Source organism: Empidonax traillii, unplaced genomic scaffold, assembly GCF_003031625.1.
Source record: "Empidonax traillii isolate 1590-97213 ecotype Southwest subspecies unplaced genomic scaffold, ASM303162v1 scaffold215:size2007263, whole genome shotgun sequence".
Lineage (NCBI taxonomy): Eukaryota > Metazoa > Chordata > Aves > Passeriformes > Tyrannidae > Empidonax > Empidonax traillii.
Genome location: NW_020955408.1, coordinates 713,480 through 739,274, shown reverse-complemented (window position 1 = coordinate 739,274; position 25,795 = coordinate 713,480). Strand labels below are relative to the sequence as shown.

At 39.8% G+C, this 25,795-nt stretch overlaps 1 protein-coding gene across 2 annotated transcripts in view; it reads left to right on the top strand.

The window, feature by feature from the left end:
* TAF4B (TATA-box binding protein associated factor 4b) overlaps nt 1-25,795 on the top strand; it is a 75,379-nt gene that overhangs the window by 34,803 nt on the left and 14,781 nt on the right. For both annotated transcript variants that reach the window (XM_027887571.1, XM_027887572.1), the window contains exons 9-13: nt 409-514; nt 5,703-5,872; nt 8,612-8,742; nt 13,448-13,573; nt 14,520-14,576. In XM_027887571.1, coding sequence (XP_027743372.1) covers nt 409-514; nt 5,703-5,872; nt 8,612-8,742; nt 13,448-13,573; nt 14,520-14,576 — 590 coding nt within the window. The remainder of the gene's footprint in view (nt 1-408; nt 515-5,702; nt 5,873-8,611; nt 8,743-13,447; nt 13,574-14,519; nt 14,577-25,795) is intronic.

The following is a 25,795-nucleotide window of genomic DNA, read 5'->3' as shown; positions in this document are numbered from 1 at the left end:
CTCATCTACTTATAGCACTTGGTAAAAGTATATCAATCAAACATTTGTACTGTGACTGAGCTTGCAGTAAACTTTCTTTAAACAATGATGCTTTTGAGAGTCATTTCATGAGACCTTGGTTTTTTTCCTTCAACAGGTTCAGGTTGACGCAGAATAAGAGTTTGTCTCAACCAGCCAGTTTTCACTAAAACGTTTCACTTGTCAGTACAGTGGAGGGTGTTGGAAAGCATGTAAAGTTTTTGTCCATACAGAGCACGTAGAATGTAAGATTCTAGAGTGTCTGTTTTTCAAGTGGACCTAATTAGTTGTTTTTGAATCTGCAGTAGCCTTTACTGGAAGAAAGAACTGATAAAGCAGTTATCTTAGCATTTTACTTTCTACAATAGCATGTTCTTTATTTTATTTTAGGTTCCATTCTGAAACGAATTACCCTGCCAGGAAATAAAATTCTGTCGCTTCAAGCATCTCCTGTTCAGAAGGCAAAAATGAAAGAGAACGGAGCAACATCCTTCAGGTAAAAATAAACATTATCAGAAGTTAACAATAGCAAGGAACAGAAGGAAGAGACAGCAAGTATAGAGGTGGGAACGGAGCCCAAATAAAAGCAACTTTCTTTAGAAACTTTTTCTGATACATGTTTTTCATGTTATAATACTAACTGGCAAGGAAGAACCTGAAAATTTTTACCTCATAACAGATGTTAATTATTCTTAATGTAAGAAAACTGTCCTGATGAGGTGATAGCATGATGAAAATCCAACAAGAGTGTAATTATGTATACAGAGTGCATCAAAATGTGTCAGTTTTTCTCTTGTAGAGGAAGCATATTGATTTCCATCCTATGAATAAAATTACTAATCTAGTTACCTTGTATTAAAATCTCTAAGTAAGATTAAAGTAGATGTAACCTCTGCTTTTTGCAGACAGCTGGGTAGCATTGAACTGTTTCTTGGACTGTCTGATAACTTTCCTGAAGCTCTGTGCTGTATTTCAGAATATTTTTATTAGCTCCTCTTACAAGCTCGTTTGTGTATGTAGAGGTGAAAGTCTTTGACTACATCTCTAATTTTGACTTCTGGCATATTCTCTAGGCCTTTAGATTACAAGAGTGCTTAAAGCTTTTAGTTCTGGTAACTGATTAACTTTTCAAAAGCGGAAATTACTTTTTGTAGCTCTGAAATATAATGCTGGATCAAAGGTACAGACTGCCATAAGCATTATTGGCCTTACAACTTTAAGGAAAGTTTGAGGGGGAAAAAAGAAGACGTGATGACATCTTTATCTTCTTGACCAGTTGACTTCCCATCATCTCTTGAAAGCTACAGCATTGTGTGCACTGATATAGCTGCTGTTGTTTACAGTAACATACAGCATACAGCGAACACTTAAAACAGTGGTAGCCAGAAGTTGAAATGAAAAGCTCATATTAGAGCAGTAGCTCTGTTAGCTGCCTCAAGGTCTTATAAAATAATTTCAAAATTAATGTGGGACATAATTTTGAGTAGTGATGTGAAAAAAAAGAAAAGCTTCATAAATACCACAATTTTTAAAAAAGCAACAAACCACCTCATACAAAAAAAAGAGGAAATTTTTTTTTCTGTGATCTTCCTATTGGAATATATTAGCTGTCTTAGAAGAAAAAGGTTGAATTCTTGAAGTTTCTTCCCTGAATTTTTAAATTCTTAGTGTAGGAAAAACTCTGCTTTTACAGTGTGATCCAAGGTAGATTTCTGTTCTTGCTTTTGGAATCTGATTTTCAAAGTAGCGTAAGTCCATGAAAATTTAGATGGAAAATCTCTAACTCATTCTTGAATTTTTAAGTGGAGCCTTGTCTCTGAAGAATTTGTCTTTGCATACATTCCTGCTACTGCTTCTATTCACTGCTATAATCAAACTTTATGACTTTAAAAACTACATATGACAATCTTCGTATATCTGAATGTGGGCAGTGTGTACCTGAACTCTTGGCTTCCCTCAGTGAAGTATTTGTGTTCTCTGAGCAGGTCTTGCACCAAATAGTGTTAACAGGGCAATAGCTGTTCCCTGCTAAGCTGTGAAGTGGTTTGCTCTCTTCTGTCTGACATTCAGTATTCCCAGTACAGCTGTTCTTTGTGACCTATGGTGCATCAACTGCTGATCATGTGTGAGGCAGAGAGAGGCACCATGACCTGCCTTCCGGTTTTGGGATGAGATTTGTTATGGGCAGAGAGTGTGTCTTGTAATCGGTGTGATTGTACGCGTGACACTAATGAGAGTGGTCTTGCTGTGCACTCTCATTTCAGTATGTCATCGAGCCTGACTCCCTCTGCCGTTGTGTGGCTAGGTTAGGTTAGGATTTGGGAATGTAATACTCACTAGACTGCACTTACTTAGACACAGTTTGAGGTTGTCTGCTCTTTAATGAGCTGATTTAGTTTGCTGGAGATGAGCAGTGGAAAAAATGGTGATTTCCTGCCCCCCAGATGAACAAACAAAAACCCCCCAACAAAACACAAAGCATTCCAACCTTCCAGATACTATTTCAGCTAAGCATGGACATTGCACCATGGCATGTTAAGAGGCAGTCTGTTTTAAAAGCATCGAGGCTTTTGTAAGCTGACCTACACATTTATGTAAAGTATATGCTGGGGCACCCTGGAAAAAAATAAGTCAGATATTTCATCTTCAAATACTTGTTTGACTCCTTTCCGTTTAATAAAGTTGTTCTCCAAAGCACATGCAAATTTGACTTGTGTGTTTTGTCTGGAACGGGCTAACAATCTCAACTAGCAGGCAAACAGGAGTGAGACAGCAGAATGGAGCTCATCTGGGCAGCTGCTTCTCCTGCCCTGTGGTAGTGGTGAGCGCTGGTGGTTCCTGGTTTGCTGGAGTTGTTCTGGCCCATGTGGTTGTCAGTGACATTGCACAGAGGTTTGGGTTAAATGTGCCTAAATCTACTTTTCCCTTTCATTCCTGTATAAAATGGAGTAAGTAAAGATGGATTCAGGAGCAGACGTGCGGTAGTCAGACACCAGAGGGTGCCACAGACTCACTTTTCCGGCAGCAGAGGGAAATTCATAGATGTGAGGTGCATGATGTAAGGTGCATCTGCATTGCTTGGGCTTCTTTTCAAGAGAATATTCAGTATAAGTGTCAAATCTGACTTCATGCAGTGTAATGCTCAGAACTCTGAGTTCTGTTTTCCACCTTGTCCTGGTCAGCTTAAATCACTGGAGACTCATAACAGCTGGAAGAGTTTTCCTGTTGATTTCTGAATGTGACATGATCAAATGCAAAAAGAATTAAAGGAAGTGGTGCAGAAAAGGGACTTCATGGAGGGATTGCTCATGAAAGTGAAAGCAAGCCAATATCCAACAGAAAAGCCTGTATGTACACTCTGGAATATTTTAAATTTTTACCTTAATAGAATTATTTTCATAGTGTATTCAGAGTACATATAATCTTACTTAAAATGATTAAAGTTTATTTGAACAAGGAAAAATGAATAATGAAAGGTACAAACTTACCATGGCTTCTGAAACTTTTATTAATCTTTAGCAAGCACTGTTTCTGAGGAAATGTAGTGATAATTTCTTTGGGTTAAGTAAAATAAGTGCAGTAATGTTTTCATATCTTGCGTCAAAGCTAATGACTCAGCGACTTAATGCTGTGAAAAAGTTAGAATTGGTCCTTAGAAACAGTACAGGTAGAGATGTTGCATATAAGCTCTTGTATAGGTGTACTCATAAGAGAGACTGTGTGCATGGAAACATATTCAAGAAAATAGTAACCTGTTAAAGGCGGGGTTATAGAGAAATTAAAGTTGTATATTTAGAAAGGGGGATAGATGTGTAATATAGAAGTTTACTTCCTCCTTGCTTGGGTGTTTGGAGTATGTGGCCAGATTAAAAGCAAAAATGATTTCCTGAAGCTCTGTGCTATACAGTTGTGTCTGAGGTGCAAACATCCTTCCAATGGGGTATTGTCAGGTTCCAGCATCGATAGCTTGTGATGTGTGTTCCTGGTGCTAGTTATGCTTATTTTGTCATCTCCGTTGTTAATAGGCCTGTGGCAGTCACTGCCATCAGCAAAGACTTCTCTGTAGTGGTCACTAAGAAGAGGAAACTGGAGTGAACTTGTGAAGATCAGTTAGCACTCAATTATCATTCAGTGAAGCTTCATTTACACAGTTGCTGAAAGTTCAGGGTCTCTGTTAGGCTGATAGAGCCTGAGTAAACACTTGGAACTGCTCAGTTGCTGATTGTGAAGGGGTACTGGGAGAGGAGCTGTTTTGGTGCTGATGACTTCAGCTTTGAATGGTAGCAGCGGACATCAAACTGTTCTGACAGTCCTGGGATTTAAAACTTTTCTTAGCACGATGGATTTGGGGCACAAGCCTAGTCAGGAAACTATAGTGTCTAGTTAGAATTAATGAATGGAGCTGGTTTGAGAATCTATTGTGTATCCTTTTCCCTGAACAAAACACACCAGAACTCCTAGCAATGTGGGCATGCGAATGGAAGTCATATTCTAAGAACTTCAGCTTCTACCTATTTTCAGTCAAAAGACAGCCTCTAGGAAATCCCACATAACCCAAGAACGGCAGGTTTCTGGCTGACCCCTTGTTCAAGAGTTATTTAAGCTACACAAGCCTTGCCAGAGAATACTTTTCAAGAGGGGTGTGTGTGTTGGTTTTATTTTCTTCGTTTTCCAAATAAAAAGACCTTCAGATTGAGTGATTTATCTTATCTGTCTTAATACTGCAGACATCTGTTTTGATTTGGTCCTAAACCCTGGAAGCCACCATTAGGGCCCTTGTCAGTTTGTGAAGTAAAAAGGCTTTCTCTTGATGATCTAGAGTCCTGGAAAAACTTTCCCCATATGAGATTCATTCAATATCTTAACTTAAATGATCTTAAAAAAAAAAAAAAAAAAAAAAGCTGAGGCACACAGGCTATTATAGCTCATCTAAGTGATGTTCGCCTTAAATATACCAATTTTTCGTTTTTATTTTGAACACATAGTCCAAAGCTGCTACAGCAGAATCCAGCTAATGGAGGGGTGTTCACAGCTAAAGCTCTGCCATGGCACTTCAGAAGCTTGGCATCTTCCCTGCTATGTACATAGGTATGGTAGGACTGATCCAAAGGACAAGGTCTGGATTGGTTCTGCTATATAATCAAGAGCTGTTTGTATCCTGTGCTTTAAGGGAACTCACTAAAGAAAAGTGAAGATCAGGTCTGTGCTAATAAACTTGTGTTGTAAGCTTCAGCTTGTAAGTTAGGCATCTTGGTTAGAAAATGGGCTTATTTTTAATTCAGTGAATCAACATTCAACTTTATTCAATGCTAGGTTCTACCTGGTGAATTAGTTTTAGAACCAGTCTCCAAAAGCAGTGGTGCAGGGTTAGGGTTTGTGGGAACTTTTAATCCAGTTTTATGTCAGTCCGTGGTTTCCAACCTTGCTCAAAATTTCAGTTTCGTATAAAGGATTTGTGTGCCTAGCAGCTGAGGCATTAGCCAAATGAGGGTTTCAGAGGCACTTGACTGAAGTGTGAGAGCTTTTAGGAGCTGCCTGTCCCTGTCCACACCCACACTAAATGTCTATTGTATATAGGTATAGCCTTCAAGATATGTGAATGTGGCTGCTTGTTGATAGTCCAGAGACTTTTTCTTTGTATCTGTTCTAAACAAAGCATAAAATGTTGGTGTTTCCTTTTGTAGAGATGAAGATGACATAAATGATGTGACTTCTATGGCTGGGATCAATCTTAATGAGGAGAATGCGTGCATTTTGGCAGCAAACTCTGAGCTCATTGGTACAGTGATTCACTCTTGTTCAGATGAACCATTTCTTTCTTTGGAAGCTCTTCAGAAGAAGATCTTGAACATAGGTGAGAGCAATGCACATGTAACATGTATGTATGGATGTAGTGTTTTCTTGCATCTTTCATCAGCCAGCCTCCAATCTTCAAAGAAGGACCCTGAACTATTAATATCTCCCATCTCAATTCATGTGTTTCTGCCAAACTATACTGAGCTTCTACTCCCCCATCTAGGAAACAACTGTCCTCTAAGGGTTTTTTTTAACATGGAAACAGTCTCAAGTACAGCCAGAACAAAGAAACCAATGCCACTTCAACATGTGAGAAGTGAGCAACTTTATTACTCTTAAACTTAATGGGACAGTTAACAACCATAAAAATGCTAGTGTCAAAACACTTACATGTGCTTTTTTATCTCTGCGGCTTCTAACCTGATGCATTACACTAACTTTCCTAACAGTTTTTGCATTCCTCAGCCTGTCAGGTATATGTACTCTATTGACCACCATTAAGAAGAAGTTTGAAACTGCCAATACACACAGGGCAGACCTTTGTTTATGACTCCTCCTGTGGAAAAAAAACTTCCATTAATTTTATACAAAAGAGATGTTGAAGCTGTTTGTCTGTGTAGTGAGTGGTACTGTGGAATGTGTGTTGAGTGCCTGTGACTACACTGCGGTGTAGGAAGTTCCTAGTGCACGCATCCTTTCAGCTGTTAGCTTCTGAGCAAAGTGGTAACTGTTGCTTGGCAGTGCTGTATTGTGTCACAGCAGGGAGCGTGCATTTGTACAGTGCCGCGCTGAGCAGCACCGCTGCTGCCGACAGCAAACTCTGTGAACGTTGCTCCGCTCCTTGCTCGTGCCCTCTGCCCCATCGCTCTCTGTACTGGAACAGTGAGTTTTGCAACTGAGCATCCAGGAAAGCCTGCGGTTGTACATGCAGTCATCGTTCTGTCACAGTGGTTTAGCTATGCCATCACCAAGTCTTTCCCTTTCTGGACACACGTGGTTCTCTCTCCAAAGTGGGCAGCTAACCTGTGACAAGCATGTGACCTGCAAATGCTACCTGCAGCCTCAGTACTCCTGCTCTGGTTAGCCAGGATGCGTCATCTGAGCTGTGTGGGGTATAGTAGAGTGAAGTAAGTGCTGTGTTATTAGTGGCAAAGGGAAAATACTCATCAAAACTGGTGCCTAGAAGATTTTCTCAAAATTCAGTAGAGGATTAATCAATCCTTCTTGGAAAGTGTATATAAAGAAAAATTAAGAGCTCTTCAAAAACACAGAGTACTTCTAGAATAATTTGCTGGTTAGGGGTGTGAAGACAATTCATTGAAAGATGGAAAATAGAAGCCTGGATGCTTCATGGCTGGCATGGTAGTTGTTCCACATTAATAATATTAATAATAGGAATAATTCATGTCATAAATGAAAAGTGTTTGATTGCAAGGAAAGGAGTATTGCTAGGGAGTACAGCAATTCAAAAAATGAACACATCTACGTTTTAACCAAGCTCTCTTTGAATTAAGAAGTGTTTGTGTGGAGTGAAGTCTTGAGGTTTGGAGGGATTTTACTAACTCTTTAAGTTGGTGTTTCAGTGTTCTGATAGTCTAATGAGAAGCTGCTGAGGAAGTATTGAAAGGTCCTTGAGCAAAATGAGCTTTGCACTCAGCTAAAGTACAGGCCAATGCTTCCTGATCAAATAGACTTTGATTGTATCTGGGAAAACATCCTAGATTCTCCCTGTCTTGCGAGATTGTTACTCATTTTCAGTTAGAGTAGCAAAGGCAAATGAAATAGGTGATTAGTTTTTTTACAGTGTGCTGTTTATCCATTCTTAACACTTCACTTGGCAGTAAATAGCAAAATGGGTTTTGAAGGCGTGCTGTATATTGCATCATAAAGTATTACAGCTGCTGTAAATGCAGCGAGGGGCGAGGAAAAGCGCTTCTGACAGGTACGGTGCATGGGGCATGTGAAACTGCTGCCTGCTGTGCCCACCAGGGAAAAGTTGCTGCCGTCCAGGTGTCTGGATGGAGTCGCGTTGAGTGATCGATGGTGTCAACTGCGGGAAGGCTTCTCCGTCGGCAGCCTGCAGCCGCGGGAAGGTTACAGAGGTGATGCCCGGCTCTGGGTGCAGGGCCAGCACAGCTGTGCCTGGAGCTGTCACCAGCCTCGGTCGCAGCTGCTGAAACGCAGGGAATCAGCAGCAACCCGAGAGAAAAGGTTGAAGGTGATGGCAGGATGACCCCAGCTGGACTTGAATCTGTGCTGTCCGAGCTGCTGCCGTGGGTCGGTTGGGGCCTGTCTGCCCCATGTCCGTCAGTCAGGGCAGTTGAGAGGGTCCTGTGTGCCTGGAGTGCGCCGCAAAGCCCATTCCTGCTCGTCAAATAAATGTCATGAGTTGTTAACAAGCACGGTGTCAAGCAGGGCAAAATGTAATTCTGTATTTTTTTAATTACTGGAATTAACAGAATATGGCACTAATTTCTACAGCTACTGCTTATCCCCCTCCCCGAACATGAAGCTTGATTTGTGTTCTTATTAACTTTGTCCTATAAATGACCTTGCAAGGAGAGTGGTTCTGGAGGCTAAGTGAAACAATGTCTATATTTTCTGAAGCTCCAGGCTAAGTTTTATTAATGTAATGTCTAAGATCTTTGAAGTTGTGACTTTACCAGGAAAATCATAATCTCCAAACCTTTATTCATAATGGGTATGACTTCCAGGGGGAACAGAATACCTGCTGTGCTAATTATTTCAATTATCAGCTACTACTAAAACACGTAATGGATTTTCTCTGCTTCCACAGGTAAAAGGCATGACATTATGGAACTTAACTCTGATGTTGTGAACTTGATCTCCCACGCTACACAGGAGAGATTACGAGGGCTCCTAGAAAAACTAACTGTAATTGCTCAGCACAGAGTATCAACCCACAAGGTAAAGGAAATCATTAGGCAAGTTTTGCACCAAAGTTTCCCTGCTTTGCAGCCTTGAACCTCCTCCAAGTGTAGGCACATCATAGGCAATATGTGCATTTTCAGTAGCTACCGAAGGCTGGTTTTAACAGTTACAGCCAATAACTGTTCTATTTGACTTGGTGGGCAGGTGCTCTTAAACCCCAGCATGACAAATACATACATTTCTTCTCTTCCATAGAATTGTTGCCTGTTAAGCAAAATTTGTCTTACGTGTAAAGCTCTTTTTGAATGTTCTTGATGGTGGGTTGATTTAGGGGTTTGTGTTTTCCTTACGCATTTACTGTTGGTTGAACTGCAGCACTGATGCAGTAAAAAGCCTTGGGAAACTGAATTGAGTATTTTACCTTCAGAAGGTGCTCCATGTGAAGGCAGAGACCCTTTTGATCTTAAGATTTTGTTCCCCCCCATCCCGATAATTCAGATTCCCTTCCATCCCTCTTGTATTAGCTCTGTTCAATATAAAGGATATTGAGTCCCAGTAAGCTTAGTATCCTTTAATATGCTTGTATGGTACAAATGGGAAGTGATAATTTACTAGCTAAAATAGCCTTTTTTTGTGTGTGTGCGTCATTCAATAATAAGGTATTGATCCCTATTTTCAATATGAAGCTGGCTTAGAAAAAAAAGCAAGTTAAATGTATCTGTCAACTCTTGGGTTCTTGTTTGTTTGGATTTGTTTTTTTTACAAGAACTTTATGCTTAATGAAATTTAACAAGCACAGCTAACTGATGGAATAGGAGTTGTTTTTGTACTGAACACTTTTTATAGGCCTTTAAGCACTGGAGCAGAAATAGTAAAGAGGAGGAACTATTTGGAAACTTCTAATAGGCCTTTAAGCACTGGAGCAGAAATAGTAAAGAGGAGGAACTATTTGGAAACTTCTAAGCATTTATGGCGATGTCTGAAGCAGTTGGAGTATGCTGTTCTTTGCCAGAAGAAAATGTAGTAGAAAAAAAATCAATACAGGAAAAGTATACAGTTTTTTATGAGAAGTTTTTAGAAATTTGCACGTGTTCTGTGTTGTTTGTCTAAAGTGGAAGGTACCAAATGAGCTTGTGAACAAAAGTGAGGAGGAGCACTGAAGTCCTGAGTAACCAGTTGGATTTAGTGTCTTGCAGACAACAAGAACATAAGGAAATTGTTTCTGGACAGTAGACTCTATGGGACTGATTTATTTCTCATTGAACTAAAGCAATAGAAAAACAGATAGGTTTTTGTCTGATTGAATTGCCAGAAGCAATGATAAGATTGTAAGACTGCAATAAGCTTGCTTTCTTTTCCTCTTCTCTCAAAAGCAAAACAAACAAACAAAAAGTAACGAGCATAGTAATCCTAGCGGCACAGGTACCCCCTTTCCTTAGGAAGATGGTTTTCTGCTACATAGGAGTGTCCTACAGGATTACATTTGTGAGTGATGTTACTGTGAGAGATGCTGACAGGCTTTTAGAAATCTAAGAACGGAACACTGCAGGGTTTTGGAGTCATGTTACTCAGTTGGTTAAAACCTGGTTCTAATAATGGTAAGTTCACAGCCTCGATCCTCTGTATGAGCCATTCACTTGAGAGTTGGATTCAATGATCCTTCTGGGTCCCTTCCAACTCAGAATACTCTGTGGTTCTGTGATTAATACATATATTTACATAGCCCTGTATTACATCTCCCCCAGTGCTTACCCCTCTTCTCTTTTCCCTCTAGGCTATTGATTGGTACCATTGTGCAGTGTGGGCTTCATGTATTTCAGATAATTTTCCAGAGCCTTTCCAAGACAGTCAGGTAGTTGCTTTGTAAGGCTTTGTATTGGCCTGTCTTCAGTACAAAAAACCCTACAGTAAGAGGAATAGGTGTGGCACAACCAAAGTAACTGCTGTTAGGATAGGAGCTGGTGTTCAAATGCCAGTTATTCATGGGATCATACTCAGGAAACTTTTCTTCCCAGTTTGCTCAGCTCACGCCTAGCAGCTTTCATCTGATGGATAGCCCTGCAGAGAGAGGGAATTGGCAGGGTAAAAGCTTCATACCATGCCACCATGTAGACTTGCCAACTTTTGCTAAATTTGAGAAAAAAAGAAGTATGTAATTGGAAGTTACTAAGTTAATTAGGATAAAACTATCACGGTGGTCTCTTTATCTGAAGCAAGAATAATCTTTCAGATTGTTGTAAGCTGTTCTCTGTGATGCAGCTCTTGCTGCAGTGCTCTTATAGAGCCTTTGTAAGACCGTGATGGGAATTAGCTGATTGGTTTGGTTCCTCGGCTCCTTCTCTTCTAGCAGCTGGAAAACTACTGTGGTATAAGAGTATGCATGTGACGTGATACCTAAGACCAGAATTCACAATGACAACTTAAGCACTACAGTGCTTAAAGAACAGGTTTTATGTGTAGGGATTCATCCCAGCATGAGACAGCTGCCCTACTCCTGTGGCCGGAGCCCATGAGCTTCTGGCTTCAGCAGGCATGTGGGTGCTGAGCTATAAACAGTGATCCATGAAAACATTTTCCCCACCTGCAGCTCTAAACTGCGTTATCTGTAGGGTGATACAGTGTGGGTGATATGCTTCATCATAACAGTTTTGGCTACATCATAACAGTTTTGGCCAAACAGGTATACAATGTAAATGTTTTCCGTCTAAACAATCACAGAGAAGTTTATTGAGTGGGACAAAATACAACTGCAGGTGTTTCTTTTCTAGAAATTCCTGAAATAATTTATCTTAGAACAGTTGATGAGCTGAAATACTGTTATGGATGCACCCATTTCTTGTCACATATGAACTTGTGGTAGTGCATTGGAGAGCTGCCGGTTGAGAGACTGCCATTCCTAATTGGAATGGGGTCATGGATTTAACTTACAACATGTAAATATCTGACTCTGATTTCGGGTATTCTGAAGCGAAACACTTCTAAACTTTGGAAAAAATAATCTTCTGGTAATACAGCTTTCTTTTTTGTCCCTTTAAAAGGATTGTGGTATGGTGGTGGATTATTATAAGCTGCTGCTTCAAAACAAGTTGTACTAATGTACTGAGAGTGACTCAAAGTAGTGTATGCTTTGTGGGGAGTGGTAAAAAAAACTTGAGTAGTAACAGGACACAAGAAGAAGGTTTGCTGGACTTCCTTGCAGAGCCACAGACGCTGCTTTGGAAAGAAAGTTTCTGGTTGCAACATATGGTGTGGTTTTAGCCCCAGTTGGTAATACATGACAATGGGGTGGCTCACTGAAAAGGACCAAACATAATACCAGGAGAGGGATTGATTTCATGCTCTGGCTGGTGTGAGAATTCAGATTAGGAGACAGCAGTGCCCCACAAGAAGACTTTTACTTTCCTTACAGCTTTTAATAGGGTGTGACTGGGTATGGGAAGAAGAGTCTGAGTGTAGTGTACTTGAAAACTAAAAATTGAGCAACTGAAGTAATTGATATATACTGATAAGGCTACAGACTTAGCATGTAACTTTGCCTAAAATACAGCTGTAAAATATCCAGTGCTCAGAATGGTTGTATGCCAAAACTGATTCATCAGAATGTGAGGTTGGGGTAAGATAGAAAGAAGAGTTGCTGAAAGTACATAGTTTGTTTGGCTGATAAAAAATTTCTCAGGGAAACAAGTTCACAGAGCAACAGAGAAGGAAGGTAAGTATAGGATGTGCATTAAAAAGAGGTACAAACAGGTGGCACAGACATACCTCATCTAGAATGGGCTCCTTGTCTTGTTTTGCCTCATGCCCTCTGGCCAACACATGGCTTAAATAGCTTGTCTTTAGAAGAGTAACATAGTAAACCCAAGTTTTCCTTTGCCAGTTGACCATGTTTTAGATCTTTCCTTTCTCTGTCTTTCTGATCTATAGTAAATGTCAACTCAGGCTTTCCAGTGAATGAATTGGAATGCAAAATGAGCCACTGATTGCTATTCTTTAGACCAAAATGACCCTAGTTGTGTTTCAATGCCTGTGTGTCCAGTTATTGTTGGAAATACTCATTAGTATTCACTGGCCTGGCTTTGTACAGGTGGTTGGACCAGATGACTTTCCTGGTTTACCTTTCAACATAAACTGTCCTATGACTTGAGAGCATTCACTGAGGCAAAAATATGTATTCTTAAAGCTATAATAAACCATATATAATATATCTGACTTTCTTCACCCCAAAATTCATAATAACTAGCTCTAAACCACCCCTCCACTGCATAAAACTTTTTTTGGAAACACCAGGTGATGCTTATTTCAACTTCTGCATTAAATGGCTGACACTAGAACATGAAACAATAAAAACTTAAAATGTCAAATTCTAATTTTTTCTCTCTTTAAAGGGGAAAGGCTATTTTCCTAAATATGTTCATTGAATATGAAGTTGCTGGTTTAAAACAAAATTTTAGTCTTTTAACTAAGGTTAGGGAAGACTGCTGTAATTGTAGTCACTACAGACTAGATGTTTTTAATATCACTTGTTCAATAACCTCTTACTAGTCACAGACACCTAGAAACATGCTTCAGTGGAGAGGAGATGTGTAAATGACTACTTACCACCTGAAGTCTTTCTAAAACAGCCTACACTTTTCAGCTTTGAAAAATAGTGTTGTTCTCTTTAGATTTTTCCCATTGAGTTTGTTAGCTCTAGCTGTGTATATAAAGGCCTTCTTGCCTATAACAAACTGCTTTTTTTCAGGGGAGCGATAAGTACATCGTATGTAGTGACACCAGAGCACAGCTGAGATTTCTTGAAAAGCTTGATCACCTAGAAAAGCAGAGAAAAGATGAAGAGGAACGTGAAATGTTGCTTCGAGCAGCCAAGGTAAGATTCTTGCTTTCCAAGGAAGTAGTCATGTCCTCTAGATTGGTGAACATCTTCAGGTTTCTCCTGTTTTAAATGTAGAAACCATTAACCCTGTTCCTGAAAATTCATAATGTTTAGGACAATTTAGGCTTTACAGAAAAGGATTTAGTGTATTTACGTTTAAAAAAAAAAATAACAGGAGTTCTTTGAAATGTGTGGTGGGGTGAACTCTGCTTTTGAGATTATTCCTACTGGTCAAAATTAAATAAAAAGCCAAAAATATCCTTTCTGGATCTATTTTTGGCTCTGAAACTGAAGGCTGGTGAGATCCACCACCTTGCCAGATGTATTTATTTTCTGTAGTCAAGATCAGAGGGCTAGCCCAGCATCCATGGAGCCCTGATGAAGCTGTTGTAGTATAGAATAAGTACTTTTCTTCTCCCTTCTCTTTCCTCAAAAAGAGAAGCAGGGGAAAAAAAAAAAAAATATAGATGTCGCTCTATCAGGTGAGCTTTGATCATCTTCTCTTTGGGTTTTGTTTGTTTGTTTGTTTTCAATCCGAATTCTTGAACCCCTTGGATGGAAGCCTAATCTAGAGTTGAAAGAATTGTGTTGTGCTTGCACGAATACAACTCCCTTTCTTTCCTATACTTCCTGTCCTTTTTAAGTGTCTGCTGCTGACATGAACAACATCATGCCTAGACTGGACCTGACTGACAGTGTTAGCATCATTTTCAGCTTAATCTTGCTTCAGGCTACAGCAGAGGCAGCCGGCCCAGATGAGGAGGGGTGTGCACGTATATGCATGGAGGGGGATGGAAGCCAGTCTGGATTGAGGCATTCACCCCTGGAGCTAAATCTTTCAATCACCAGAGAAAATTGTCATTTATTAAATATTTAACGGAAACGATGGTATTTGGATGCCAGTAATTTCTGTTCATTCTTTTTCCTCTTGCTTTGCTAGAGCCGTTCCAATAAAGAAGATCCAGAGCAACTGCGGTTAAAGCAGAAAGCGAAAGAGGTAGGACTTTCCAGTTACCATGCTTGCCTTTGTGTGTTGAGAGAAGGTTGGCAGCCCTGTCCTGGCAATTAGGTCAGGGTTTATTTTGCTGCTGCATACCATTTGCAGAGGCCTTGGGGAAGGACAGGAACTGCCGCAGGCAAGGGCAGTGCTTCAAATGAGGTCAATGAATTATGAGCTCTCTTTTTTTAACATTTTATTTTTTGCAGTTTCAGTCCCGTCTAGAAACAGTCCTTTGTAAACTGCAGCAGTACACTTGTTAGGAATATAATGTGGGATTAGGGGGGAAAAAAAAAAAAAAAAAGAAACTTTGAGATTTAGCATCTGGGACTGTACAATAGGCTACATTTTTCCAGGGTAATTGTTCGTTTTGTAAATCTGATACTGCTTATAATTCTTTGGCTGGGAGGCGGTACTGGGATTTAGTTTTAAATGGAAAACGCCTCTGGCTTTTAATTTTCTGGGCCCAGCAGTTTTCTGTTCTGGAATGGAGCCCTTGTTTCACACAGTTCATGTTTAGCTGCAGGGGTTTTAGTTTATAGCTTAGACTGGTTAAGCTTTTACTCCCAGAGGCCTCTGCATAGCAACTGTAGAAATCAACAAATAAGTTCATTTATGTCTGCAGCCTCCTCTCAGTAGCTGACTTTTTACATTTCCCAATATCCATTTCCTGACTTTTCTAGCCTGAGAGAAAAAAGCTCCACTAATTGGAGCTTATTTTAATTGAGCCTTAATATTGGATCTCACTGGAGTTGCCCCCAGAGCTACTGGGAACAGAATGAAATGAAAGTACCTAAGGTTGAAGATGTGTGTGTGTGTGTGTATGTGTGTGTGAAATTTTTCACTTGACCTACAGATTCTTTTCCCTGCTGAATAAATCATCAAGCCTGTTCACATTTCTGATTAAGGATCTGACAGCAGACAATAATAAAGACAATTGAGGTGTGAGACGTGTGATACAGAGCTGAAGAAATTGGTTTCTATAGTTACTTGACTGATTTCATGCAATTTTTAAGGATCTTTGTGCTAAATGAGAGTGATTTTTCTGAGCAACCTTTTTCCTTAACTGTGCCTCTTGAACTATGAAATTTGTTGTTGCTTAACATTGCTACACTTGGCTCCTAGGTGCCAGCAGCAGCAGCAGGTTATTTATGAATGCTTTAAAGGCCCTTATTGTTTGGATTAATGTAGGAGTCCAGGCAAAACAAATGGAAATCCAGTAAAATAGTATTCGAATCAATGCTCTGGATTTGCACCATAGAAGAAGAAATTTGTAAAATAAGAGGAGAGAAGGAGCTTGCTTTACTGTCCTTTAATTCTTTGTTTTTGCTTACAACTCTTTCTTCATTCCTACAATCTGTGAGTACAAAGTTGCCCTAAAGCCCTTCCCAGTTTGCCTCTAGTGCCACCAGGATCAACAATCAGTGGGTGATGCTAATCTGTCTTGTTTTGTAGGTGACTTTACCTCTGCATCATCTGACTGTTTCTAGACATTCTTTCTTTTATTAAAGGACTGCAAAGTAATTCATTTATGCAGCTTCTTTTCTCTTGTTCTGTGAACAGTAACGTGTAGGATCTTGAAAAATGCTCTGTATAGGTATGTGTTTTGGGCCTCTTTATAGATTAGTTGGTATTCTTAATGAGATTTCTTTTAAAAAGTAGCATGTAGGTGTACAAAAAAGGAGCCAACAGAGCAAAGAAGGCATGTAAGTTTAGTGCTCGGTGTTCTACTATGTGTTGAGTTCACCTCCTTCATCTTATCTTGTGCCAGGCTAACACAGCCTGCATCACATTTGTCCTGCATGTTTCTCCATGCTGTGCTGCTCCCAGAGTGACAGTCTCCAACTGCTTCACCAAAAGAAGAGGAGACAAATGTGCATCTTGAGAAAACACTGATCTTTGTGCTGGTATTTCCTTGCCCTCTGTCCTGCTGCTTTGTTCTCCACAAAATGAGTCAGTCAGAATCTTCTCCAGGCTTGACGTGGAGAATGGATAAACCCACCTTTTGTGCCTGTGATGTTTTCTTATCTGTGAGCTTGAGTGGATATGAAAGCAAATGCAGCTGGAAAAATTTAGCACTTCACTGACAGTTTGGAGTTAAATGGTCAGCACACATTTGCATTAAAAAAATGCAAACACGAATAGAACTGAAATAAGCAAAATAAAAATCAATGAATATTCCAAGACTAAAACTGGTAACTAAAGCATGGTGAACACTGGGATGAAGGTCTGAAATGGCTTACCCTTGTCTGTCTGTCTTGTCACATTGTGGTTATAGTTTGCTCATAAGAAAACAAACTTGGAAACTTTGATACCTCTTTCAGCTGGAATCAGATCTTTTCCAGGTCAGTCTGGTTGAGTATCCACTGGAAAGCCTGATCTGATTGTCCACTTATAGTTCTTTAAGGAGGAATGTGGACCTGCCTTCATCAAAGCTCTTTTATGTCTTTATGGTAACCCCCGGGGAGAAGGGAGAATGTGTGGGGTAATGGCACTGTAGCATGTTCTAAAGCAAAGTTTCCCAAAATGCAGGGTGTACATCCTAACAATGAATACTTATAAATCCAGGATGTGCTGTCATCCAGCAGCTGGAGGCAATGTCTTAACATTGCTGGAAGTACATCCAGAGACTCTGCAGTGGATTCTTTTATCCAAAATGCTATACATAATTGCTGTGACCTTTTCATCCCTTTTTGCATGACCTATTGCCTCAAACTTCCCCTATGCTAAGTCATTTACTTTCCTATATTCTTAGTCTGTGTAGCCTGCTATGAATTAAGTCTTTATTTACTTCCCCCTTTCACCTGTTTCGGCAGATTTTAATACCTATGGAAAGTGCACATTTCTTCAGAGACAGCTGCAAGGTTAGCTCCAAGCTGCTGCTTTGTGCACTCAAGGATTTTGTCCTTACTCTCCTCATGGACCAGCTCTTTGTGCAACGGTGTTCCTGAAGTCTGGGTAAATTAACCCTGTTTTTCATTGTGCCTTATCTGCCTCTTCAGACTGAGAGGATACAGGCCTCTCATTGTCATTGATGCTTGCACTATTAAACCATAACTTTTTTAGGTGGTTTCTGCTATTTCCTGTTCTACTCTCTGCAATAATTTCAGTTAAAAAGAAAATGCTCAGTCAATACAGTTCTTGAAACTGTATTTGTAGTTCATTTGTGGCTTCATCCTTTCTGTGAAATGAGCTTACGTAAATTGAGTAGCAGTTGTAGGATACTGTCAAATGTGCGAGCAAGTCATCTGAACAGTGCATCCCAGAAGACCTGTAAAAATGTCTGTGTTAAACAGTGCGTTCTATAATTTTAAATGTAAACTTGATCTCTCAGAATCATTGAGGTTGGAAATGACCTCAAAGATGATCAAGTCCAACCAGCACCGCCAAGTCTTAGACCACAAGTAAACCATGACTCTACATGCTGCGTTTACACCTCTTTTAAATACTTCCAGGGATGCTGACTCAACTACTTCCCAGGGCAGCCTGTTCCAATGCTTGATAACCCTTCTTAGTGAAGAAATTTTTCCTAATTTTTCTGTACTTCTGTCCCTCATCTTCAAAGTGAGTGTGCTTTTGTAGTATGGCTTCAGGAAGCTTAAGGCTGAGCCTGGACAAACCTTTCAGAATATATGTGGGCAAAGTTGCTGCTTTGGGTTGAGTGAGCAAGGTTGCTGCTTTGGGTTGAGCAGGTGAACAGGTATTTTACTGAGAGCATCTTTGCTTATTTCCATAGTAGCTACCTTTATCTCTGCTCTTACGTTGTATCACCTCGCAGCATCTATCAGTGGATAAAGGTGAGCAGCTACATCTTGAGCAAGGGGAAGAAATGTGCGGAGCAAGCACCTGATGGGCAGCAGATATGCCTGCCCCATTCCTTGCTCTGTCAGCATCTGTGTTCGCTTACAACTGCTCAGATCTTCCTATTCACTTGTTCCTGCCTGCTTGACGCACTTGTGCATTTTTTTGACACAGATACAAGGCAGCAGTAGATGAGATGCTGAGATAATTCAATACCTTTAGTATCAACTGACTGGGAGGAAAATAACAAACCCTAGGGTTTTTGTAGAGATTGAACAAAATCTATAAAAAACATCAGAGAGTCAGCATGATTCCAATGAGTTCTGGGTGTTACATAGTAATGACTGATTTTTAGTTGTTCTGTAGTATCTTTTCAACAGTCATCTATTTTTTCTGTTTCATATATCCACCCTAACTCCCTTATTTCCCCTCACATTCTCAGGTAACAAGTAAATGTAACCTGATTCTTTGCTGCTCTCCCTACCGCCTCCAACCCAGATTTTCCAAGCTCTTTGTTTCCTTTTTCCCCCCCCCACACCTCTTGTGCTGCTTCTATATTTAGTGTTCAGGACCTCATGGTTCAAATTCTTTAAGACTGTCCTTGTTGCAGGGGAAAAGTTAACCATGACCTCTCAAAAAAGCAAACACAAGATGCTGCAAGCAAAATAAGATCTCATTGCTTTTTATGAGCCTTCAGTGACATCCTGAGAGCTTCTGCTTAATTACCTGATTTATATTATCTTTATTGTTCTGTAGTGTTTCTTGTCTGCTTCTGCATGTTTATAGAGGAAAAAAAAGAGCACTATTATTGAAAAGACATACATTTTGTTAGCTGCAGTGTAGCCCTACAAATAACAGAGGGCTATCATCAGAGATTTGGTGTGCTACAAGTCTTGCAGAAAATCAGGGATAGAAATCCGTTAAAGCATTAGATTATTGAGCAAGCTAAAAAGCAAACCAAATGCCTGTTTATGTGACATTCATATTGGTTTTTCGAAGAAACATAAGAAAAGAGCAGCTGAGACACTGCATCGAAAACCACCCTAAAACCATCTGGCTGAAAGATGATAACAACTATCTTTAGTGAAAAACAACCCCCCACAAAACTTCATTAAGCATGTTTTTGCATTTCCAAATAGCCTTTTCTCAGTTTCTCTGAAGAGACGGAAAATGGACACATAACCAGCTCCAAGCATGGCCTTACATTAGAAACTTGCTAATGGAGGAAATTTTAGGGCTAAAAGTACAAAAAGGAAATTATAATGGAGATCCAGAGAATTCTGTGCCAAGAAGGAGTGTTGGGTCGACTGTGTGATGAGATGAAGAGACTGGGAGGTGGAAGAAAGACTTAAACTTTCTCTAGCTTGGAGACCTCGGGAGTTGAGTGAATAAATGAATACAGTGTTACAATATTGAGCTTTTGGAAGAACTGTGCTTGGTTTCAAAGTAGTGTCTAGCAAGGGCTGGATAAGGCACGTTGTGATAAGGCAGATCTGCTCACGGTCATTGCGAAGTCTTCTCACACGTGATAGTATCTGACACAAAAACTATGGAACATGGTTTTGGTGTGGTGTGCTGTAGCCTGTTTCTTAGCCCTTCAACAAAAGTAGCCTAGGCAGTTTCTGAAAACACAGAGCTTGATGCTGGATGCCAGACAACCAAGATGTTGCTTGGGCCTTCAAGTAAGGCAAGCTAGTGGGGCTGCACAGGGGAAAGCATGCCCCAGGTGTTCTAGAAAATGCAAGAATGTATCAGTAATTGTTAAGCAAAACAAACAAACAAACAAATGGTAAAAGGCAATACGTACTCCACACATAGGAAATTCTTAGCAAAAATGGGCAAAATAAGGAGTCACAAAGTCACTGCGCCCTGGATTTTTTTGTCTTGCGTGGAGTTAATTGTATATTAGGGAATTTCAAATATCAGCTGAAAGATGTATTTTTTTTTTCCTTCTCCTGTGGGTAGATTACTTAGATTACTTCATGGCTACCCTGGAAAAATGTTCTGTTGTTTTCCAAAGCATTTTATTGCACCCTTTAGTTTTAGACAGACAGGGCATCTGGGCTTGGGGGACACAACCACAGTAGGGACAGCTCTGCCACTGAAGCATATATGTGGAATATTAACCTGAAAGAATTCTACAGTATTCCATAAAGTTCTATTGTAAGTTAGGACTGCATATCAAACCAGTGCGTGCTATTCTGCCTTGCTGCTGTTAAATCTAAATTACAACAGAGGGAAAAGTCAGTGGAAACTAATTGTATGGCTAATTAAAACAGTTTGAAAGGAAGCAATTGCAAGAAGAGAAATTGCATTATAGGCAAGAGGAGAGGATGGTAAATGTTTAAATATGCAGCCTCCAAGTGTCAGTTTTCCTCAGAGAATGTCCCCCATATGAGAAGTCTGCTATTCAGCCTCATTCAACCTGTAGGGCAGAAAATTTTGTATAGAGAAGGTAGAGGCTGGAGGCAGTAATGCTCATTGAGCTTTATGACAATGAGTGCGAGGGGCTGGGGATTGAAAACAGATTTTTAAGGTTTATTTTTAATTTTCCTCACAAGCTCCTTAAAGTGCTTAAAGGGACTGTGAAAAAATTGCAGTGCTTTCTTCCAAAGACAATGAAAGGAAAAGCAACTGAGAAGAGTAGACACTTCCAACACACTAAATGGAGGACACAATGAAACCCAGTGAAACTTTGCTTGAAAAAGCTGGTCAGAAAAAAGAATGAATAGAAAAAGAAATCATTTCAGTGCGATAAGTGGTTCCGCTATAAAGGTACTTCAATATTTAGTTCTTTTAAAACAATATGCAGTAAAGGGCACATGTAGGTCTTGAGGTTCCTTTTTCACAGATGCAAAAAAAGAGTAGATGTTGAAATTTGGTCACAGTTTCTTTTACTTACCTTGAATTTTAATATTTGTTAATTTATTGTTTAGTGTCTTTATTGTGGAAGCTGATAGAATTGGGAGCTTCTGCCTCTTTTGTATGCCTATATTCCTAGCCTTTTTACCCCGCAAGTCTTATACAAATTCTTGTTCATCTACTTTAGTGCTTTTATTACTCCTGATCTACTTATTGCTGCATAGCACACATAACCCTTAGGCATACATTAACTTGTCTTCAGCCTTCCCTGGTTTCCTTTTCTGCCAGTTCTTCTGTTACGTTAAATATTTATTGAATCTGTCCTGTACTTTTTCTGCCTATAATGTCATATGTGAAGACATCCCCACCTTTTGCTTGATATTAAACCCAGTATCTTGTACATATACTTTTTTAGTCTTTCCCTTGTACTAATTATACCAAGCCCAGAATTGTGGTGTTCAACTTCCACATCTGTCTTATCAGCATTTTTTCTGAACTCATTTACATCCATGGGACTGTTATTTATTTGTTACTGCATTACCAAGACAATTTTATGGCTTTTTTTTTCTTTCTTTTTTTTTCTGTTTTTGTTTTTTTTTTTTTCAAAGCATAAGTTCCTCCAGTATTGTGCTGGACAAGTGCCACTTGTTTGGCTTTTCTTTAAGCGCAGTCCTATTACTGCTCTGTGAGCCCTGGATAATACAAATTACCTCATCTCTACCTTTAGAAAAACCTTCCCTGGTAAAACCATTCTTGAGGATCTAAAAAGTAAATGTTTCATGTTTGTCTGCTGTGAAAGCTTATACCAAAACGTGAATCCTGTGCTGGGCACTTTCTGACCCGACACAAGGGCTTTCATTTAGTCCTTTTCCAAGGTGAACATGTGTTCAGCAAGGTAGCACTCCTTTTCCCCTTCCTTTTATAATACAGCCACCCTTTGCTATACACATCATGGATTAACTGGTGTGAATTAGTTGGCTTTATTTGTAGGAGCATATACTTTTCATTAGTTGTGTCTAAGGAATTCTTCCTGTTGAGTGAAAATATAGAGATTTGCATAACTTCAATTAATGGGGCTTTGATTACCATATATCATGTACTTTGTAACCAAAAGAGTTTAAAACCAATCTGCAGTATTGCTTTAAGTAAAAGTCTCAGCATCTCGTAGCATCTCATAGCTGAAGTACTTCTTGTCTTCTTACACAACTTGAAATTTATTTTTTAATATTAAAATGTCTCAAAAATGTCACTGGTGTAATAGTAAAAATAGATACTGCATATTTTCTGAAATGCAGAGTATGAGACATAAGTGAGAAAGAATTTCTGTGAGCAGAAAAAGAAATATTTTTCTCAGAGGACTGAGTGAAGAACAGAGAGGTCAATTTTAAAACCTTTCATTTTGTGTGATTACAGCCGTGCTGCATATGCCATTTCACTATAAGGAAGGACTTTAAAACATACCTTATTTCTTGATTTGTGCTGCAGGTCAGATTAACTAAAATGGTTATTGTGTCACCCTAGAGATTCCTGCTTGCTGCAACACCAGACTTTAAACCCTATTTTTATTATTAAAAAGGCCAGCAGCAACAAAGGCTATTTTACAAGTTCTGAGACGTTTTCATAGCAATTTGATCTTTATACACAGGGTTTTAGAACTCTTTGTACTGCAATTCTTAGCGTATGTGAAAATCGGAAGGGGGGAGAAGGAGCATGAACGTTCATTTGCCACTTGCAAATGAGACTGTCCCCTCTCAATGCCCTTCTTGAGGAATGAATTTTGAACAGAGCACGTGTTGGATTCTTGTGCTGGACCAGCAGCATCTTTCAGCAGATGAAGTAGGTCAGGTTGAGGGGAAACCTGGTCCTTTGGTGGTCCGATGTATGATGCAGCTTCCCCCTGCCCCTCTTGAATTGCCATCACACCCTTTTGTCTTCAAGGAAAAAATTCATCTGTTTTCAAGATGGGTATGACATTATGATTTCACCTGAGTGTGTCAGTTTCTGTTTGTATCCTATTGTAGTCAAAGACACCAGTGTTAATTAACTGACCTCTAAAAGGGAAACAATAGATGCAGCTTCTTTATGTTGTATTGTGATGAAGTGTATTCACTACTTTTACTGTCACTTGATGCAGTGATCTTTCTTCCCTAAGTTATGTGCTACAAACCTAACTGTTAAAGAAAGATTTGCCTCTACATAGTTGCCTCTTGCTCTTTCCTAATCTTGTTTAGGAAAATCTGGCAGTAATTAGCCAGCCAGTATCCTCGGGTATCCCTTGGCATTATCTGCCTGTCTTCTCCTTATCCTGTGCTTTTAACTGCTCACACAATGTTTGGACATTTAATCTCACACTTTTTAATGGAACAAAACTTGATGAAAAGATGATTTTGCTGGCTTGAGCAGGATAATTTGGATGCCTGCCCATATCACTTAATGGGGATCTGTTGAGTCCATTATGGAGATTGAGTGTTCAAATTCATTTGTCTTAATTATGTTATCAGAAAAATCCCTGGGATGTGTAGAATGCAGTAAGACTGTGATTTTTTTTTTTCCTTTTGCTCCAAAACCCTTGTGAGAGTCTGTATTTTTTTGAAAAATCGTTTGACTGGTTATGAGCTGGAAAATGCGTTGCAGAGAGAGATGTTAGTAATGACCTGCATTTCCAGCATTGTCTTGGGAACTGCCTGGTCAAAGAAGCATCAATTCTGTTTCTAGAACGTGCATCTTTTTCATACCATCCCCCAAGTGTCATCCTCTCCTTTGTTATTGGTGGGTTCCCTGCCAGCACTGCCCTCCAGCAGCAGTGCTCACTGCTGCAGGATGTCAGTGCCAACAGTGTGCTTTGTCTGCTTGAATTGCATGGGGTAAAAACAGTGATGGTGCAAAGGCACTACCCATCCTCAGCTAGAGCAGCATTCTGATACTCCCCCATCAGAGACTCGACCCACCCAGTCCCTTCCACCCCATGCTGATGTGAACCCAAAGCCCTCTCGGTATTTAATTCATAGCTCTGCCTCTTCTCCTTAGACCTGACCATGGCTGCCCATCAACAGCAGCTGTCAAAAGGAGAGGGGGTCTTGTTTCAATGCTGCTTCAAGCCGGAAGTGTTCAGCAGCCACATGTTTCTGACTTGTCTAACTACAGTAGAGCTGGTTGGTATGTGTTTTGTAGGGTTGAGAGAGAAGGGGGATATGTCTTCTAATGACTCCCAGGGATGGAAGCAGAATGTTAGGCTAAAAAAAGCTTTTGTTTTGGTTTTGCTTTGTTTTAAGTTTAATGGTTTTTAAAAGTCCTTTTACTTTAAGTGTAATGGTTCTTAAAAGTAAAGTAAATTATTTTTCCCCTTCTACTTTTCTTTGTCAGTGGAGCCTTTTGGAATTTAATCTTTCCCCAGAGGGATTCTGTGTGCGTGGCATGTTTCAATGCCTCTTCTCATGGCAAGAAGACTGGGGTGTTCGCGTGACCATCGTGATGACTGAACTACATTGCTAGCAGGAAGGTGTACTTTACTTCTACAGGGATGCTCCGTAGCTCCCTGTAAGGAGAGGTGGCTCCAGGTGTTGGGAGGCCTGGGCAGCTGAGGCTCCAGCCTCTGCCAAAAAATCTCAGCATTTTGTTGCTGAGCTAAATTTAGCACTTATTCTAAGCATTTTATTGCTCCTGCTTGATCACAGGGGGTGATGAAGATGCCACATAAAAGTAGAGTTTGTGAAGTTGCAAGTTACTTTTTCAGGTTTAGTTTTACTTTGTCCATCTATGATTGGTTGCAGTGTGCTCCTGAATATAAAGATACATACTCAAGACTGAGATGAAAGGAAAAGTTGATCTTAAACATTTTATGAAAGTAGGCTGGCTAGAGTTAACCTCAGACATTTGCAGACTAGTAGTCTTAAAATGTGTAGTATCTAAAGTATTCTTGTAAGCAATACAGTATCTTTGGGAAAAAAAAAAACAAACAAGCAAAACACCAATGAACTGAGTGAATTCTGATAAATAAGCTGGTAAGTGTTTCCACTGCACACAAAAGCAAGAATAGAGTGTGTGGTAAGGGAATGATGGTATCTGGCATTGAAAAAGTACTACTGTGTTTCCATAAGCAAAAGCCTACATAGTGTGATCAAAGCCAACTTGCAAATAGTGTTGTTTTCATAACTGAAACATTTATCCCATCTTCAAACAAAGAAAAACAATAAAGACCAAACCCCCCAAAAATTCTACTCTCAGTATATCTGTTAAAGTCTTGCCTTCCCTGATTTCTGCAAAAAAATATTGAGCGTATGGATAATTTGAGTCTTCCCGGGAAGACTCCCTTGTAGGAAGCTTGCCCTGAAACACTGTTTTAATTTAAAGAGCCTTAGCTGCTGCAGTACATGATGTGAAGTTGCCAGCATCACTAAAGTTTACTTATCTGAAGTAAAATAAGACTTTTAAAAACACCCACCCAGAAACCACCCAACCAAAAGCTCTCCTCCCCAAAACACTCCCCCAAAACCCCACAGTATTTCTTTGTTGTGGATTCATCTTTAAGTGGGAGCAAGTAGGGGAGTATTACCAGG